This window comes from Podarcis gaigeae (assembly GCF_964106915.1).
Source record: "Podarcis gaigeae genome assembly, chromosome: 11".
Lineage (NCBI taxonomy): Eukaryota > Metazoa > Chordata > Lepidosauria > Squamata > Lacertidae > Podarcis > Podarcis gaigeae.
The window spans coordinates 62,417,755-62,436,984 of NC_139687.1; the positions used below are offsets into that span (position 1 = coordinate 62,417,755).

The window sequence follows — 19,230 nt, forward strand, 5'->3', positions numbered from 1 at the left end:
CGCAGTGCTTAACTGGACAGCCAAAAACCCCATCACCTAGACCAGTGGTGTCCAAAGTCCATTTCGGGGGCCTGCTGGTCAGTTTAATCTGGCCCCTGTGGCAGTTAATTCCCTGGGGTAAATTCAACTTCAACACCCTAAAAAACACCTCAACAGCTTCAATCCTAAAAAAAAGGTTAACAACTAGCTTTGGTCGGTCCTCACGGCCCTTCACTTCATCAATTCTGGCCCTCTTTGGAGACCACTGACCTAGACAAAGGGACTGCATTGGAAAGCTTTCGCTTACAGATTCCACCCTTTGCAATACAGGATCCCCAGAACTGGAAGGGACTTGGGGCATCATCCAGGCTGAGCCCCCAAATTCCTAACAATACTAGGCTGTTGCCCTTAGAAGGGCTTCCCTTATAAATCACAAGTTTGAATGTGACACTGACTTTAATAATAATAATAATAATAATAATTATTATTATTATTATTATTATTATTATTATTATTATTATTTATTATTTGGACCCCACCCATCTGGCTGGGTTTCCCCAGCCACTCGGGCGGCTTCCAACAAAGATTAAAAATACATTAAAATGTCACACATTAAAAACTTCCCTGAACAGGGCTGCCTTCAGATGTCTTCTAAATGTCAGGTAGTTGTTTTTCTCTTTGACATCTGATGGGAGGGCGTTCCACAGGGCAGGTGCCACCACCGAGAAGGCCCTCTGCCTGGTTCCTTGTAGCTTTGCTTCTCACAATGAGAGAACCGCCAGAAGGCCCTCGGTGCTGGACCTCAGCATCCAGGCAGAAAGCCCAAAGCCCGATAGCTGCCAAAATTGAGCCACGTTTGCCTCGCTCCCAGGAGGCACCACACCTGATTTTGGAAAATCCAGGTCATTGGGTATCTTGGAAGGTTTTGTTTCTCATCTGTGTAGGTCAGACATTTCGATGGTCTGCTGCTCTCCATTTCAGGCTAGAGGGGCTGTTACCTGGCAGGGTCAACAGCCACAATGAAGTACTGCTGAAGCCTTGGGCCAGTTCACACATGCATGTAAGCAGTGCAATGTTCAAGTGGCTGTTTGCAGCTCAACACCTGGTGGGTGGCAATCATCGGTGGTGCTTGGCTCTGGTTTCACACAATCTGCAAGCAATCTGCTGGTGCTTGAGTGGTAAGTCATGTGAATATCCCATTACTCGTCCACTGGGAAGGCGGGGCAGCCGGGTGGATAATAGGAGGTCAGGATCAGCTGAGGGTGTGCAGCCTGAGCTGCCTGCAGTTTTTTCTGGGTGATGCGATTTAGGGTCCACATTGTAAGTCTGGAAGGAGGGAGAAGGAGAAAAACCGCACTGTCAGAAAGGAGGCTCCCCCAAGAGGGGAAAGTCTCTGTCCATTGTTGCTGCACTGAGAGGGATTACTCTGGGTCATCCGCTAAGCAAAGCTTTCAGGCAAAGAGACTCGTGGCTGCCAAAGCTGATGCCAACTGGCTAGTTTGACTGAGACCTGGAAGCCTCTGAGCTGATGCCAGAAATGCAGGAAACAGTTTCCTGGGGGGCCATTTTCTCTCCCCGGAGCACAGCAGAGAGCTAGTTTCCTAGCGGCCTACAATCCATCCATTCCAAGGCCTTCAGGTCCTAACCATAGCTGTCAACTTTTCCCTTTTCTTACGAGGAATCCTATTTGGCATAAGGGAATTTCCCTTTCAAAAAGGAAAACGTTGACAGCTATAGTCCTAACTCTCTCCCATAACCACTCCAGCTGTTTAGGACTTCTCTATATAGTGCTGAGGGACGCGGGTGGCGCTGTGGGTTAAACCACAGAGCCTAGGACTTGCCGATCAGAAGGTCGGCGGTTCGAATCCCCGCAATGGGGTGAGCTTGGTCCCTGCTCCTGCCAACCTAGCAGTTCGAAAGCATGTCAAAGTGCAAGTAGATACCGTATTTTTCGCCCTATAGGGCGCACTGGCCATAGGACGCACCTCGTTTTTTTTGGGGGGGGGGAAATGAATAAAAAAATTTATTCCCCCCTCAGCCCCCAGAACAGCTGCTATCTGCAAGCCTTGTGAGCGAGCTCGGCGGCAATTCCCTCCGGAGGCTGCCCCGTGCTTCAGGCTGCTGCCTGCAAGCCTTGCGAGCCCAGCGGCAACTCCCGCCGGGCTTGCAAGGCTTGTGGATAGCTTCCTGAAGCCTGGAGAGTGAGAGGGGTCAGTGCGCACCGACCCCTCTCGCTCTCCAGGCTTCAGCGAAAGCCTGCATTCGCCCCATAGGACGCACACACATTTCCCTTTCATTTTTGGAGGGGAAAAAGTGCGTCCTATAGGGTGAAAAATACGGTAAATAGGTACCGCTCCAGCGGGAAGGTAAACGGCATTTCCATGTGCTGCTCTGGTTTGCCAGAAGCGGCTCAGTCATGCTGGCCACATGACCCGGAAGCTGTCTGCGGACAAACGCCGGGTCCTCAGTGCGTTTTCCCTGTCTCACAGTGCTTTGATCCACTTTAAATGTGCAAACCTAAATTTCTAGTATGTGCTTGAAGACACGCCCCCCCCCCCAAAATAATAATACTGACCACCTGGAGGCAACCAGGTGTGTCAATGATAAGAAGAGCAGGAGAGACAACTGACTTCAGTTGATATCACAAACGGAGGGGGAAATTTAGAGAACTTAAGATTGTCCTTTTGAGCATGAATGACTATGAACTCTAAATGTGAAGGTACCACTGACCTTTAGGTCCAGTCGCGGACAACTCTGGGGTTGCGCGCTCATCTCGCTCTATAGGCCGAGGGAGCCGGTGTTTGTCCACAGACAGCTTCCGGGTCATGTGGCCAGCATGACTAAGCCGCTTTTGGTGAACCAGAGCAGCACACGGAAACGCCGTTTCCCTTCCCACCGGAGTGGTACCTATTTATCTACTTGCACTTTGATGTGCTTTCGAACTGCTAGGTTGGCAAAAGCAGGGACCGAGCAATGGGAGCTCACCCCGTCACAGGGATTTGAACCGCCGACCTTCTGATCGGCAAGTCCTAGGCTCTGTGGTTTAGACCACAGCTCCACCTGTATCCCTTATGAACTCTAAACAACATGCAGAAAAGCTGAAGATGGGAGAGATCAGGCAGGGCAATACTTACGCCAGCCTCTGGAGTCTGCAGTGCTGCTTTGCCAGTGAGGCACACAGGTGCCTGACGCCCTCATCTCCCAAGCTGTTCCCCCCTAAGCCCAGCTCCACCAGGCTCTCATGGGATTGCAGCACGGAGGCCAGATCCTCACACGCCCTGGCTGTGAGACCACAAAGGTGCAACCTGCAAAGGAAGACAAAGGGGATTTGCGACACCTGGGAAGATGAAACTGAATGAAGAGAAAATATGTCCCACCCCAACAGGCAAAATAACAAATGTCCCAAGAGAGAGAAAGGGCTGGTTGGGGGGTGGAGGGATAGAGAGAGAAGCCCGGCGCTCCGACTGGCTTCTCAGATCTGTGTAAACATATAAAATATAGTTTAACTTTTCTCACTTGTTTAGTTACTTCTCCATCTAGTAACTATTTGGATCTGTCATGATGATATCCAAACATAACTACTGTATCTGTGAAATAAATATCCCTTAATTAATTAACTAATTAAACAAACTTAAATGACTTTGGAGGTGTGGGAGAAGGGAACACTTGCTGAATAATGAGAATGGGAGAGTGTGGTAGATCACTGCCAGTTTTGATACTGGATAGTAGATCACAACCTACCTGGACTTGCCTGCGCTAGATGGTCCTTGTAGTTCCTTAGGTAAAGGTAAAGGGACCCCTGACTATTAGGTCCAGTCGTGACCGGCTCTGGGGTTGCGGCGCTCATCTCGCTTTACTGGCCGAGGGAGCCGGCGTACAGCTTCCGGGTCATGTGGCCAGCAGGACTAAGCCGCTTCTGGCAAACCAGAGCAGCGCACGGAAATGCCGTTTACCTTCCCACCGGAGCGGTACCTATTTAGGAGCAGGGACCGAGCGACGGGAGCTCACCCTGTCGCGGGGATTTGAACCGTCGACCTTCTGATTCGCAAGCCCTAGGCTCTGTGGTTTAGACCACAGTGCCATCCACATCCCTTGTGGTCCCTTACAATTCTACAATTCTATGAATTTTGTTACGTGCGGATCAGATTTTTGCAGGGCACAGTTGTGGAACGGCAAGAAGAGCTCTTGGAGGTGGGGGAATTAGCAGAGATGAAGAAGCCACTTACATGAGTCTTTGCAACCTGGACTGTGGGTGCTTCAACCCCTCGCACAGCTTCCTGATCCCCTCATCGCCCAGGTTGTTCTCTCCCAGATCCAGCTCAGAGAGAGACGGCTTGGATGCCAGGACCTCTGAAAGGGGCTCACATGCGCCAGCCGTCAGGTTGCAGCAATGTAGCCTGCAGGAGATGGAGGTGGAAATGAGCTCCAGAAAGGGGCTTTGCAGCTGGGATAGGCGCTCACAGCGCCAGGCTGGGATGTGACCATAACCTTTTCCTCCCATCATTCAGGAAGCACAAAGCTGATGAGAGGCTTGTGGGTCTCATGGTATGTGATCTCCTCTACCCCGAATACCCATGGGGAAGTTTTGGATATTGGCATCGAGTCTCATGAAGATGGCCAGCCACGTGCCGCAGATAAATTCACAGGCAGCCATGTGATGCTGACATCCACATAACCATTGAAATTGTTTCTACATATGAAAGTGCTTCGGATGGGTTTTTTCAAATAACAAATGATCATGGTTTTCATAAACAAAATGGTGTCATTGCTTTTATTGCTGGTTGTTTCTGTTGTGAAATTGCTTTGAGATATTTTATGGGAAGCAATTCATAGACGGAATAAAATAAATGAAATAAGATTAACAGCGGGATGTGGATATCTCCGTCACAGGGCTACTTCCCCGACATCTGGTAGCCAGAGACATACTGTTGCCAGCAGCAGGTGCCGCGATTTTGGTGATCAGAGCGATGCGCTCGTGAAAGCTACAAGTGGTTATGATCATTTGCTGTGAGCAGAGGATTCCCCAGCCCAAATTTCACTTCCAAGTGTGAACTTGCTGAGTATCTTGGCAGAAACTGAACTCAGTCTCTTCACCTATAATATGGGGCTAATCATACCAAGCTCCCTGTCGGGAATGGTCTGAAGATGAGGACTGGGGAATACATTCCATGGCAGACCAGCTTCTATCTGATGGAGAGCTGGTGGGGGAATAGTCACGCCCCCTTGTCCATAGCATATTCAGAAGCAGAGGAAGAGACAGGAGCTGAACAGCTTGGGGAGGAGTTACCCAGTTACAAGATAATGACAACAGAACCGGAAGGGAGGGGGCAGATAGTGGTCTTGTTCTATTTTGTTAATTTTTGAGGAGGTTTGTTTTTTTAAGGAATGCTTTCTCTTTTATGCAAGCTCCTCTGGTGACCACTTTCATTGCGTCCCATAGGAGGGGGGTTGTTATATTGTCTACATCATTTTCCTTGAGGTAGTTTTGTAGAGTTTTTGTGAGACTCTCTCTAATTTGTTTGTTTGTAGTTAGGATGGGGCTGAAGGACCATGATGGGGTGGCTTGTGTTCCCTCTCCTATTTTAACGGTGACTTTTACTGGGGCGTGATCTGTGGTTTTAATGTTACCTATGTTTGTTGATTCCGCTAAGGGGATAGGGGGCAGATAGTTGAGACGTCATTTGAGACTGTGGAGGACCCCCCCTCCCCTCAGACTTGGAGGTCCGAACGTATCAGAGAGCAAAGGAGTCAGAGGGAGGGAGGAACGACCTGTAGGTGCCTAAAAATGCTGCGGAAGTTGAAAGGAAGATTAGACAAGCCAACTGCCCTCCTTGCAGAAAGCTGTGCATTTCTGCTTGCAACATGATGCTGTAATAAAAGTGCATAAACTTCCTCCAATCTAAAGTTACAATACTAATTATACTATGTAAGTGAGAGATGGACCATAAAGAAAGCTGATCGCTGAAGAATTGATGCTTTTGAATTATGGTGCTGGAGGAGACTCTTGAGAGTCCCATGGACTGCAATAAGATCAAACCTCTCCATTCTGAAGGAAATCAGCTCTGAGTGCTCACTGGAAGGACAGATCCTGAAGCTGAGCTCCAATACTTTGGCCACCTCATGAGAAGAGAAGACTCCCTGGAAAAGACCTTGATGTTGGGAAAGATGGAGGGCACAAGGAGAAGGGGACGACAGAGGACGAGATGGTTGGATAGTGTTCTCGAAGCTCCCAGCATGAGTTTGACCAAACTGCGGGAGGCGGTGGAAGACAGGAGGGCCTGGCGTGCTCTGGTCCAGGGGGTCACGAAGAGTCGGACACTACTAAACAACAACAACAACATGGTCTTTCCTTCATTACATATTCATTAGGCAAGGAAACTAAGGACTTTCTAAGCAGCCCCACCGCACGTGATCTCTTTGCATTCCTTTCTACCTAAGGGAGTTAGGACATTTGAAGGTACATCTCAGAACAGCAAGGCATGCCTCCTTTCAAATGTAGACGCTTAGGAATGTGTTTGCAACCTTGGGAGTAAAGCTGCTCCTAGCACAAGATAAGGCACAAGGCCTCTAGCCTGGCTAGTTAGCTGAGCTTATAGGTCTCTATGTGCATCAAAAGGACTATAAATCTATCAACTGTTCACTAATTCTTATCTGTGAAGCTACTGAAGTGAGGGTAGGACTCTCCACACCTGCCACTCCCATACAGAGTGGTTCTAAGGATATTGAAATGGTGTGATGTGGTTTGAGTGCTGGTGCTGACCTTTAAAGCCCTAAAGAGCCTCGGTCCTGTATACCTGAAGGTACATCTCCACCCCATCATCCAGCCCGGACACTGAGGTCCAGCTCCAAGGGCCTTCTTGTGGTTCCCTTGCTGCAAGAGGTTACAGGGAACAGGCAGAGGGCCTTCTCGGTAGTGGTGCCTGCCCTGTGGAACGCCCTCCCTTCAGATGTGCAGGAAATAAGCAGCTATTTTACTTTTAAAAGACACCTGAAGGCAGCCCTGTTTAGGGAAGTTTTTGTCTGGCGCTGTATTGTTTTTGATATTTGGTTGGAAGCCGCCCAGAGTGGCTGGGGAGACCCAGTCAGATGGGCGGGGTATAAATAATAAATTATTATTATTAAATTATTATTGAGCACCTGCTAGATCTGTATCCCATGTATTTATAATACCACATGTTGTTGTTTAGTCATTTAGTTGTGTCCGACTCTTCATGACCCCATGGACCAGAGCACGCCAGGTTACACACATTACACACATGTTACACACCCATATATACAAAGAGCCATATATACAAAGAGTCACCACAAGATCCTGTGGCAATTAGTTCCATAGCACACACTAAGAGTGAGCACTTCCTTCTTGTTATTGCGGGCGAGGCAGGCAGAGGCACTGCAAAAACGTTCTTGCTTCTGAGTTGGCTTTAAAAGGGGATGAAATAAATTCATAAAGCATAAGGCTACCCATGGCTACTAGGAATGATGCTATGTGCAGCCTCCAGCATCAAAGGAAGGGCGTTTCTGGGGTGTCTCTATTTTAATGCTGGAGAAAAGGGAGCCACGTACCGGAGCCTCTGTAGTTGACAGTGTGGATCGAGAAGCCCCCGGCATAAGTGGATCACGCCCAAATCACCCAGTGGATTTTCACCCAGATCCAGACCGGTCAGACACTGATTAGCCACCACAACAGAGGAAAGATCTTGGCCTGCAGCAGATAGGAGCCCACAGCGGTTCAGCCTGGAGAAAACCGAAAGCAGGAGGATTAGGACAAAGGGCAAACGGTATCAGTATACACCTGTAAAATGTTCCCATTCAGAGATCCACAAGTCAATATAAACCTTTGGAAGCTGTGTTTGGTTTTCTGGTTTGATGGAGCAGGGAGCCTTCTCTCCTCGCAAGGGCCTCTGTTTTGGGGCAGCCAGCCATAGAATCATATGTTTGAAGAGTTGGAAGAGACCCTGAGGACCATCTAGCCGAGCCCCCTGTGATGCAGGAATATGCACCTGTCCCATACAGGGATTGAACCTGCAATCTTGGCATTATCAGCACGATGCTCTAACCTAGGGTTACCAGGCGTCCCCGTTTCCTGGGGACAGTCCCCGGACAAATTCCATTCCCGGAATGTCCCTGGGTTTCATCTAATGTCCCCGGGAAATACAGCAACGGCAGTCTCAGGAGCCCGGAGCAGTTGGCTCTGGCTGGCTTCAGGAGCTGCTCAGAAGTCCCCATCTGATGGTGGTGCAGGGGCTCCAAGATGCAGCTTCCGGGCTGCCCCCACCTTCCCTGACCCCAGCAACTAAGCTGGGAAGGGAGGCTTCATGCTGCCTATTGGAGCAGCCTCCCAACTCCTACTTGCGTGAAGGCAGGAGGGGGCAGGGATCTCTCAGCTGTGAAGGGAGGCTTCATGCTGCCTAATGGAGCTTGCGTGGAAGCAGGAGGGGGCAGGGATCTCTCAGTTAGGCAACGGGAAGCCTCGCTTCCCAGCTGAGAGATCCCCGCCCCCTCCTGCTTGCACACAAGTAGGAATGGAATTGGGGCTGCTCCAATGAAAAGGGAGGCATTGCGCTCCTTGAGCCTCTCCTCCACCGCCGTTCTCGGCCCTCCTTCTCCGCTTTCCATGCCTGACCCACTGCGCACCATTTCCCCACCACTACCACCGAAGAACCAACAACTCAGGGGCTGCCCAGGTTCATGAAGAAAGGCGATAGAAGCCTCGGAGGAAGGGGAAACGTGGCGGTTGAGGTCAAGGTGGTGGCGCCCCTCTGCCACCGCCATCACTGCAGCATCAACATCCTGAACATGTAGATTGATTGATTGATTGATTGATTGATTTATAGTGTCCGTGGATTTATTGAAAAAAATATGGGAACCTTACTCTAACCAACTGAACTATCCAGTCATGGTTCAGTTGTGAAGGGGAAAGGCCGCTAACGGAAACCGCAAGCCCCATCTCTGACTCCCTGCAACTTCAGCCGAAATAGTGGCCCACTGTAGCCTTGTAAAACAGTAGCTGTTGCTTCCCATCTCCCAAGCTTCTGCCACCTGAAGCAGTTGCCTCACTCTGCTCAATGGTAGGGCCGTCCCTCTGATTTGAGCCCTGGGTGGCTAAACTCACTGAGTCACGAGGTGAGCGCCTGTTCTGGACAGAGGGCCACCCTACTTAAGTCCCATTGACCCAACAAGGATCATTGGTGGGTGTTTCAGATGCACTTACTGGATCTCCGAGGGCTTCAGCAGTCCTGGCAAGAGCTGGTGGAATGCTGTGGGCCCCAACTCGTAGCCAGAGAGCCGAAGCGAGCAGAGAGACGGAGAAGCTGTTAGGCAAAACGAAAGAGCAGCAAAATCCAGCTTGGAGAAGAGCAGGTCTCGGAAGTCCAAGTCATGGATGTGTCTCAGGATGCTCTTGGCAAACTGAGGGTCCTCCATCTCGTAGACGCAGTGGCAGAGCTCCAGGAGTTGCTCCCCTCTCCCAAAGGACTGACGTGTTGCTTCCTGGTCCACCCATCTCAGCATCTCCTGCCAGAGCCTGGTCCTGGACATCTGGCAGCCCCATGCTTCTTGCAGGAGGTCCATCCTCTTTGCGTTGGAGAGGCCAAAGAGGAAACGCACCAGCGTGAAAGAGTTGCCTCTGCACTCTTTCTTGTTTCCCAGTCCCTCGTCCAGGATCCTGAATGATGAGTCCCCATCTGTGTCCAGCAGATAGAACAAGGCTGCAAATAACTCCTGGAAACTTAAGTGAACAAAGCTGTAAGTTATTGCCGCATGGACATCTTTACGGAGGACAGAAAGGATTTCTGAGTCAGAACAGTCCAGGCAATGTTCTTTCAGCTCTTCTTCGCCAAAGCTCACCTTCTTATGGAGAACACCATCCTTGGCTAAGGAGCAGAGACCTTTCAAGTTGCTCAGCTTTGGGCTGCAACTCAAGAAGCTGAAGAGGAGCTGCAGGTGGATTTCTGTGACCGTCGCAGTCTCCGGGATAGCATTAAGGAGGTCCTTTTGGGGTTTCCGCCTGAAAGCGGTGCAGAAAATCCAGCACAGAGCAGGGAGGAAGCATAAGCTGAACAGAGTTTCATTCCTTCTCACGATTTCAAAGGCACGAGTGGCGTCTTCCTTGGCCTCAAAGAAGCGTTGGAAGTATTCCTCCCTCTGAGCCGGTCGAAATCCCAACACTTCCACGAACCACGGAGACCTCAAGCATGGCAGTAGTGCCCCCAAAGCCATGGGCCTTGTGGCCACAATGAGATGGCACTTGGGAAGGAGCCTCCTCCTGAGTAGACCCATCACCAAAGACACGGCGGCCTGCTTTTTGTGGGGGTCGCTGCACGTAACGTCACCTGGAAGCCTGCTGGTCTCCAGCTCATCAAAGCCGTCGATGAGGATGAGGATGCTGTCTTGGTTCATGAAGGCATCCTCTGCTAGGAGAGTTCCTGGAGGGCAGCTGTTGAGTACCAGCTCAGCTACGGTCATGGGTCCCTTGCCATAGTTCACTGCTTTGCTGGAGATGTAAAAGACATGCTCAAACCTCTCCTGCCAAAACTTTCCAGATGCCCAGTCTAGCATTATCTTCCGCAGGGCTGTGGTCTTCCCCACCCCAGCGGGACCAAGCAGCACAACTGTTCTGGAGCTTTTCCCCTGAGCGTCTGGACCAAACAAATTCTCCATGCTGACTCCTTCTGGCCCGTCTCCTTGGTGAACCTCTTGTCGCTTCCTCTCCATGGATGCAACCTTGTGGGTTCCCTGTTGAGGATCCCGTTTCCTGCAGAAGAGCAACTCTGTGTATCTTTGGGAGAGGCTCAGCACTTGGCCGGAAGAAGGGGAGTCACATTCAGGAATGCCCCCGAAGTTCTCTTGGATACAGCTTTTATATTTCTTCCTGCGATCTAGTGTAATCACACAATGAGAGCGGTGTCAGGGGGGGGGCCACAGTATGGGGAAATAAGTTGTTTTATTAGCAAGCACCATCTTTTTCTATTGATTGATTGATTGATTTTCACATATTACATTACAATACAGATGTATCAAAGCCAACACCATTTCCTCCCCATCCCCTCATACATTTATATTTATATTTCCTCAATCCATTGTATTATTCTTTTCTCTTTCCTCCCACTTCCCTCTGCCCCCACTCAATTTCCTCCACATTATACAATTTACAATAACCTTTGCATTCTACAATCTTCTCAAATCATCTATATGTTCTTATTATCTTTCCTTGCTAATTTTTCTTCCATCACATTTTAAACTAGGCATATTAGCTTGTCTTTTTTTTTTTTGAGCAATATTTTGCCATATAGTCATCAAAACATTTCCACTCCTTTTTAAATTTTTGATTCAACTGGTTTCTTATTACAGCAGTTAATTTTGCCAAAATTAAATGTTCATTTAGTTTACAAATCCATTCCTCCTTTGTGGGTATAGTTTGTGACTTCCACCTAGCAGCAATCACTATTCTATCGGCTGTACTTGCTTATAGAAAAATCCCCACCCCCGTGGTATCTCTTCATCTATCAATCCAAGGAGATATGTCTCTGGTTTCTTTGTTATTGATATTTTCAACATCTTCTTTAGTTCTTCATGTACTACTACCCAAAATTTCTTAATTTCCTCACACCTCCACCACATATGTATTGTTGTTCCTATTTCTCCGCCCTTTCTCTATTTCTGTCTATAAGATGCTCCCATGTATAAGACACCCACCATTTGGGGGGGCTCAATTTTAATAAAATGAGGGGAGATGGCCCAAAGTTGTTGAACTTTTCACCCCATGCAACCTTAGTAAGCAGAGTGCAAGTCTCTTACCGTTCCGTTTCCATTTCTGGAGCCTGGTGGCCGAATCCCGCAAGCTGACTGCCTTGAGGACGGCCACGGCCACTTCCCAGGCCCCATCCTGGCCATAGGCATCTAAGAGGAGCCAGACAGTATCTATTGTGTCTGCGCTTTCCAGTTTGTTCCGAGGGATTTTGACTCTGCCCTCCATCTTCAGGAAGCAGAGCTTGTTCTTGAACCTCTTGAAGTTCTCTTCGGAGAGGTTGTTCAGGGCAAAGAGAAGGGCATCTTCCAGGGGTTCTCCCAAATCTTCCATTTCAAGTCAAGAGGTGTCTGTAAATGGGAAGCGCGGGGGGGGGGGGAGACTGAGTTAGACTGACTCTGTTCCTGGGCTTGCTATCTCACTGCACACACACAAAAAGCAAAAACCTTATCCAGGTGGCAACTTTCGTTTTTCATTCTGCTAATCATCAACTAAAGGAACAGGCCACCGTTAAACATTAAAACAGCCACAAAAGGCTCCCGTAATGTAACTAAGAATTGAGACCCAACACTGAACAAAGTACAAAAAAGGCTTTATCAATTAGCTTTTGAAGTTTCGGCTATATTTAACTTATTTATTCTTTTATTACATCTGTATCCTGCCTTTCCTGTGAAGTAACAAATTTAAGGTCTTATATATATAATAAATGTTCATAACCGCATTTATAAAGCATATGTCTGAAACCCCACAGAAAAAGTCCTGAAACCATTTTGTCCCTCCCAAATTGACCTCAAATATTTCTCTGCAATGTCGAAGGAAAATGGAAAAGCCTCCCCATTGTCTTTTTGTTCACAAATCCTGTCTTAAGATATGAATAGGGTGTGAGCCTGTGACCTGGCTAAGGAACTAAGTATTTATCATTACAAAAGACTGGCCAGGCTCCCCAGGCAATCCAATCAAGTGATCATTAAACAGGTAACCTGGCAGACAGGAGGTAAACAACACACTCAGATTTCTGTTGTGGACCGCCCTTTCTGTGATGTAGGTATGATGTTTCTAGGGGTGGTCTTGGACTCCAGGGCGGGCAATTCAAAATGTCTATATAAGGGTGGGCACACCTTGGTTCTGGGTCTTCCTCCTTTCCTGCGTGTGAAGGGGAGCACCCTGTTGCAACAGATCAATAAAGATCAGGCTTATGAGCTGCTTTGCTTCTCAATGTTCTCTGTTTGGCCTGTTATTTTCTCCGACCGATGGAGAACCTACAAAGGACTCTATAAGGGCTCTTGTGTCCCCCATAAGGGAATAAGGGCAGATTTTTGTTTATTACACCTACAAGGAGCTGAAGGTACATGCACCTAAAGCAGCTAAAAGGCATTAGCTAAGCATCAGAAACATTCCGCTTGCTGTAGCTAAAGATTGCAACAAAGGTAGGGAACACAGTCCATTGTTTCTCAGGCCTTTCTCATGCCTTCTGGCTTTGCTAAAGAACCACATTGCAACTTACTTTCTGTCCGGGAACCATGCCAGAAAAGAGATTGAAACATATCTGAACATTCTGAAACCCCTTTCCTGGGAAGGGTGCCAAGAGTCCCAATAGTCCCAAGACCGCTTTCTGTTCATGCTCAGAGGACTCCTGAGGGAGGAGAAAGGAGGAGGGAACTGGAAAGGGGTATATATGCTTGTGCACATGACTGTGAATTTCGTGCATGCTTTTGTGAACTATCACACTTGCTCCTTCTACCAGTTCATGGATGGTAGAAATAAAAGCCTTTTCTCCGAAACTATTCCTTGAGTGTCTGTTGACTCCCACTTCCCTTTCCCAGGTACAATATTTTTCCCACCTGAGGACAAAGCCTCATAAGGCTACACGCAGACCGGATTTAGGTGGCGATTGGGCCGGATCCGGCCCCCGGGCCTTAGTTTGCCTATCCATGGTCTAAAGGCTCTGAGGACTCAAGCTCCCTTGAGACAAGAAAGGCACTGGTGATGCAGGAAGGTTTCTCCCCACTGATGGCACTGGATCCCACAAATCACTGGCCCCATCCCCCAAGTCATCTCCCTCTACCTCTGCTCACACCTCCCCACTCGCTCCTCAGGCTCCTTGATACCTTGAAACCATCACCTCCTTTCCACCACAGAAGCATTGCAGCGCAAAAACATGTGGTTTCTTTCCGAGGCTAAACGGGGATTTCCCCTTAAAACAACTCTGCATTCCTGTTCTCGTCGTTCCTCTTCTCTGCGCACTCTCTCTTCTGCCGTTATGAGCCGTCCCAAAATATTTGCCTGGTCCAAAACGAGAAGTGCACTTGCCCACGGTTCACATGGCACGGCACACTCCTTGCTCAAGCCTCGCTAAGGTGAATGGGAGTTGCACACCTTTGCATGAAGGTTGAGCAGGGAAAAAATAACCTCCTGTCGCAGAGATCAGACCCTTCGCCTCCTGTGCCACCCTTAGCAGCACCCAAATCCACTGACTGATGAGTCACCTTTATGCAATACCATTAATAAGAACGCCAGCCCGTCTCTTGCGGTTAAAAAAAGACCACACTGACCTTGTTTTTTGAGGAAGGAAGGCCACACAGAGTTTTAACAATGCACAGCGATGGAAGTTCCTCGTAGAGCTCAGAGCAGACTGTCTGGCTGCTCTCACAGGACGAAGCGAAAGCAAAATCCAGCCCTCCACTCCCCCTCCATGGCCCCAAGCTCTGGCAGCCTCGCTTATGATGCAAGAGTCACGCGAAAGGCTTGCTGCAGAAATGCCCACATGCAACCCTTTCCCCTCCTCTGTCAGCAACGCCCCAATGTTTTTCCTTGGAGTTTTTTAAGGTTGGATAGCCATCCATCATGTAGGATATAGCTGAGATTCCTGAATTGCAGCGGGTTGCACTAGAGTGTCAGTACGCCTTTCAACCAATGTGCAGTGACTGGGCTCAATAACTGGTTCTGCTCCGAATGGGCTAGGTGACTGGAGCACTTTCAGAGACTTTCCAATCCTGGAAAGCAGGTCCCAGTGCACTGGACTCACAACTGTGCATTGTGAGCACCAGACTCAGTGGAGTATAAATAACGCACAAGCTAGCTGTGAAGCATAACTTCTTTTATTTCTAATAGCTGCTACAAGCTAAAGAACTACTGGCTTGCATGAGTGTTACAGCTCCCACTCAACCATCTAGTCACTACATAGATATGACTCTCTCCACACACACAGAGTCAGGAGCGGAAGAATAGAAGAGCAGTATGCGCCCCCTCCTTTCTCAAAACATCAGATCAGGAGATTCTCGCAATGGGAGGGGGTGAAAATATCAACATAGAGGACCTTCAGGGTCCCTCTCAACCCAACAATTCTAGGATTCTATGCAATGTTCCTATGAGGGGAAGTTGCAGTGTTTGTTTTTTGTTGTTTAGTCGTTTAGTCGTGTCCGACTCTTCGTGACCCCATGGACCAGAGAACGCCAGGCACCTCTGTCCTCCACTGCCTCCCACAGTTTGGTCAAACTCATGCTGGTAACCTCGAAAACACTATCCAACCATCTCGTCCTCTGCCGTCCCCTTCTCCTTGTGCCCTCCATCTTTCCCAACATCAGGGTCTTCTCCAGGGAGTCTTCTCTTCTCATGAGGTGGCCAAAGTACTGGAGCCTCAGCTTCACAATCTGTCCTTCCAGTGAGCACTCAGGGCTGATTTCCTTCAGTATGGAGAGGTTTGATCTTCTTGTAGTCCATGGGACTCTCAAGAGTCTCCTCCAGCACAAGAATTCAAAAGCATCAATTCTTCGGCGATCAGCCTTCTTTATGGTCCAGCTCTCACTTCCATACATCAGCGTTTAGGATGGTTTAATTTAGAGGAAAGGCAAGGAAGGGGAGACGTGATAGAAAGTCGGGAGGAGCTGATAACACAGCAGAACCAGGGGGCTGTGTTTTATTCTAAGCGTCTTTAGTGGCAGAATAAGAACACCGTCATAAGAATGGCATATTCCAATTGTTGGAAAATCCCATCCCAATCCCTAAATGCCCCATCAGGGTCACAGTTTTATTTGGAAAACAGCAACATTAAGAAAAAAATAATGCAACAACAGCAGCAAGAATACTTATCGCAAAGTACTGGAAGACACAAGATTTACCCACCCGGAAAGAATGGCAGATGAAGTTGATGGACTACATGGAACTGGCGGAAATGACTGGCAGAATCCGAGACCAGGGAGAAGAGTCGGTAGAAGAAGAATGGAAGAAATTTAAAGACTATTTACAGAAACACTGTAAAATTAAGGAATGTTAGAAGGATGCTGGAATGAAGATAGGTGGTCATAGCAGTAATGTTACAGAATTAAGTAAAATTGGATTATGAATAGGTGAGAATGTGAAGATACAATATATTAAGATAAATTATTAAGATAAAAGTAAAAATGGAAAGGATTTGCTGAAACAATTAACTGAATTAGAATACAAAAAAGGAGGTGTGAGGAGGTCAGGGAAACAAGCAAATGAAAGATAAGATATGGAAAGATCGATTTGTTTTTAATTGTTTTTATTTGTATTTTGTATTTTCTGATTTTTTTTACTTATATTTTTGTAATTCTTTGAAACTAATAAACAGTATTTAAAAAAAAACATTAAGAAAAAAATATTGCAATGAACAGCACTGAACCAACAATAAAATTACATTCAAAAAATTAATACAAAACACATAACAAATCAGCAGATCAGATTAGTACAACAGTGAGGACTGTGATGTTCCTCAACTGTTGTGAGGCAGTATTGCTTCTGAATACAGGTTGATGGGAATCATACTGGGAGAAATTGTTGTTGAGTTTGCTCCAAGACTCTGAAAACTGGGTAAGACTGACTTGCTCTTGAGCTCAGGCGCTGCCTTTTCCCCAGGAGTACATCGTAAGTAAGCAAAGTGGGGTCATGGGGCCAGTTTTTGTTTTGAAGGAAAGCTAAGCTACTAACCCTCATTGTGGCTATTGCAAGTATGGAAATTGTTAGGAAGCCTCAGCTGTGAATCACTGTTATTCTTCTCTGGTAGCTAGTTAAGGGACCCCTGACCATTAGGTCCAGTCGTGGCCAACTCTGGGGTTGCAGCGCTCATCTCGCTTTACTGGCTGAGGGAGCCGGCGTACAGCTTCTGGGTCATGTGGCCAGCATGACTAAGCCACTTCTGGCGGACCAGAGCAGCGCACGGAAACGCCGTTTACCTTCCTGCCAGAGCGGTATCTATTTATCTACTTGCACTTTGACGTGCTTTTGAACTGCTAGGTTGGCAGGAGCAGGGACCGAGCAACAGGAGATCACCCCGTCGCGAGGATTCAAACTGCCGACCTTCTGATTAGGAAGTCCTAGGCTCTATGGTTTAACCCACAGTGCCACCCACGTCCCTGTGGCAGCTAGTTAAACCGGGTTGGAAAAGAGTTGGCATCGCACGGTGGGATGGGAAGAACTCACCTGCCCTCCCCATCTCTGGGATGCTTAAAAATTCAGGGCAGTTGAAGTTTGGTCTTTCCATTTCACCGCTAAATGCAAGAACAGAGGCAAAGAAGCACCAGACACCCACCATCTCATGTTGGATGCAGCCCCCAACATTGCCTGCCCCATTTATTTGGACTGGTTTCAAACCCACTGCCTTTGCTGATTCAGATTAAGGGCACAAAACCTAGCCCCCTTCATGTGGGTTCAAAAAGTATCTACATGGTGCTTAGAGAATAACTTGCACCTAAGTAGCAAGACAAAGGAGATAGTGTTGGGACTTTTGGAGGAAGAAAGGGGAACTAGCCCAGTTGTATATCGGGTGTGTGTGTGTGTGGAGAGTCTCTTCCTTTAAATTCCTGGGAGTTTACCTTAGTGAAGACCTCACTTGGAAAAACAATGTAACTCAGGTGGTTAGGAAGGCTCAACAGGCTCCAATTTCTCAGGGTCGTGCGAAAGAACCATGTTAATCAACAATTGATGACCTCCTTCTACCAGTCCATAATGGAAAGTGTCCTCTCATATTGTATCAGTCTAGTACATTAGTTTGACAGTCACGGACCGAAAGTCTTTCCAAAGGATGGTGAACACAGCGCATGATATCATGGGCTGCCCCCGGAGCCCGCAAGGGATCGATGCCTTAGGAGAGTGCGAAAAATTCTCAGGGACGATTCACACCCAGGCCAGGACCTCTTTAATCTTCTACCCTTGGGCAGGAGGTATAGAAGTATAATCAGTTGTACCAACAGGCTAAAAAACAGTTTCTATCCGTGGGCTGTTAGGCTGCTGAACGGAAAATAATATAGTGCAACTGACTTTTGGGGTTGATGTGTTGTGCGACAAGCACACAGAGTGCAATGAGATTGGGTGTTTGTGGGGGGGGGGGGAGGCTCGGTTAATTTCATTGTACACAGGTTATACACTGACAATAAAGGTATTATTATTATTATTATTATTATTATTTTAGCAACTGCTTTTCCACACAAACAAGGGGAGAAAGGAAAACTAGCCATTGTCTCAACCCACTTAGCCACAACCCAGCCACCAACTTTCACTTCCTAAGGGAGGTTCCTGAATGTGCAATCACTTGTTATCTTCCTACACAATAAATATTGGTGTTCTAGACCCGCGAGCCCGCTTTCTGTGATAAGCAGATGACCTCTGTATCAACACAGACTGGGGCGATTGCATTGTTAGTCATGCCGCATCTTCCTACTCCTTTCGATTCCATGGATTCTACGGACACAACTGCAAGCATTTAGGGCGCTGCTGTATAGTGGGAATGACTCACCAGGTGATGACGACAAACTTGCTTTCCCCATGACATCCTCTGCCGTGAAACTTTGGCACGACTGGGATGTTTGGGATTATTTTGATCCATCGCTTCAATGAAACCACCCAACTGCCTGGTATTTCTGTTGACCCGAGTCTACAGTAAAATGCTTGTGCTGGATATGGATGAGTTGATTGGAAGGGAGGACTTCCGGGGTGGCGCCACCGGCAATGGCGGACTCCCTCTGAACTGAGGGAATAGCTCCGCGGGAAACGGGTCTTCTCCGCTACGGCGAAGCGGGGACCCTTTCAAAAATCATAGGCGGATGAAGCCTGTGACCATGGGACTTGGCGGGCACCTTTAGCGCCCCCCCAAACCGCTAAGGAACCCACTAACGGGCTCCGAAGTTGGTCATTGAGGGTTCCAACCTTGGGATACTGATCACCCTTTTGCTGTGCCTAGAAATCTGAGCCAGGATCAACTCAACCTGGAAAGAAGGCTGTTATGCCAGATCACAAGACCAGCATTCAGGCTTTCCTAAAGGCTCCTGAAAAGCACTGTGTGTTTTTTTATTTATGCATTTATTCATTTAATCTGTATGCCGCCCTTCATCCAAAGATCTCATGGTGGTTCACAACATAAAAATACAGAAAGAGTTTACAAAACACATAATAAAAAGAAACCCTGTTTTATGCTGCTCTTGAGCATTGTTCAAAAGCTTTGACCAGGGCACAGCACAGAGGCCTCTTTGACGAAAGAGCTGGTCACCAGA

General features: G+C 47.9%; 1 protein-coding gene across 1 annotated transcript; it reads right to left on the reverse strand.

Annotated features, from left to right (window-relative positions):
- Positions 1-530: 530 nt before the first annotated feature.
- Positions 531-14,458, reverse strand: LOC310827076 (NACHT, LRR and PYD domains-containing protein 3-like). Its single transcript, XM_083702665.1, has 7 exons — positions 14,278-14,458; positions 11,776-12,075; positions 9,191-10,856; positions 7,543-7,713; positions 4,206-4,376; positions 3,114-3,284; positions 531-1,305 (listed from the first exon to the last, which is right to left on the reverse strand). Exons 2-7 carry the CDS (start codon positions 12,056-12,058, stop codon positions 1,179-1,181), a joined length of 2,589 nt encoding a protein of 862 aa, XP_083558791.1. The 5' UTR covers positions 12,059-12,075; positions 14,278-14,458; the 3' UTR covers positions 531-1,178.
- Between the last annotated feature and the right edge of the window lie 4,772 nt (positions 14,459-19,230).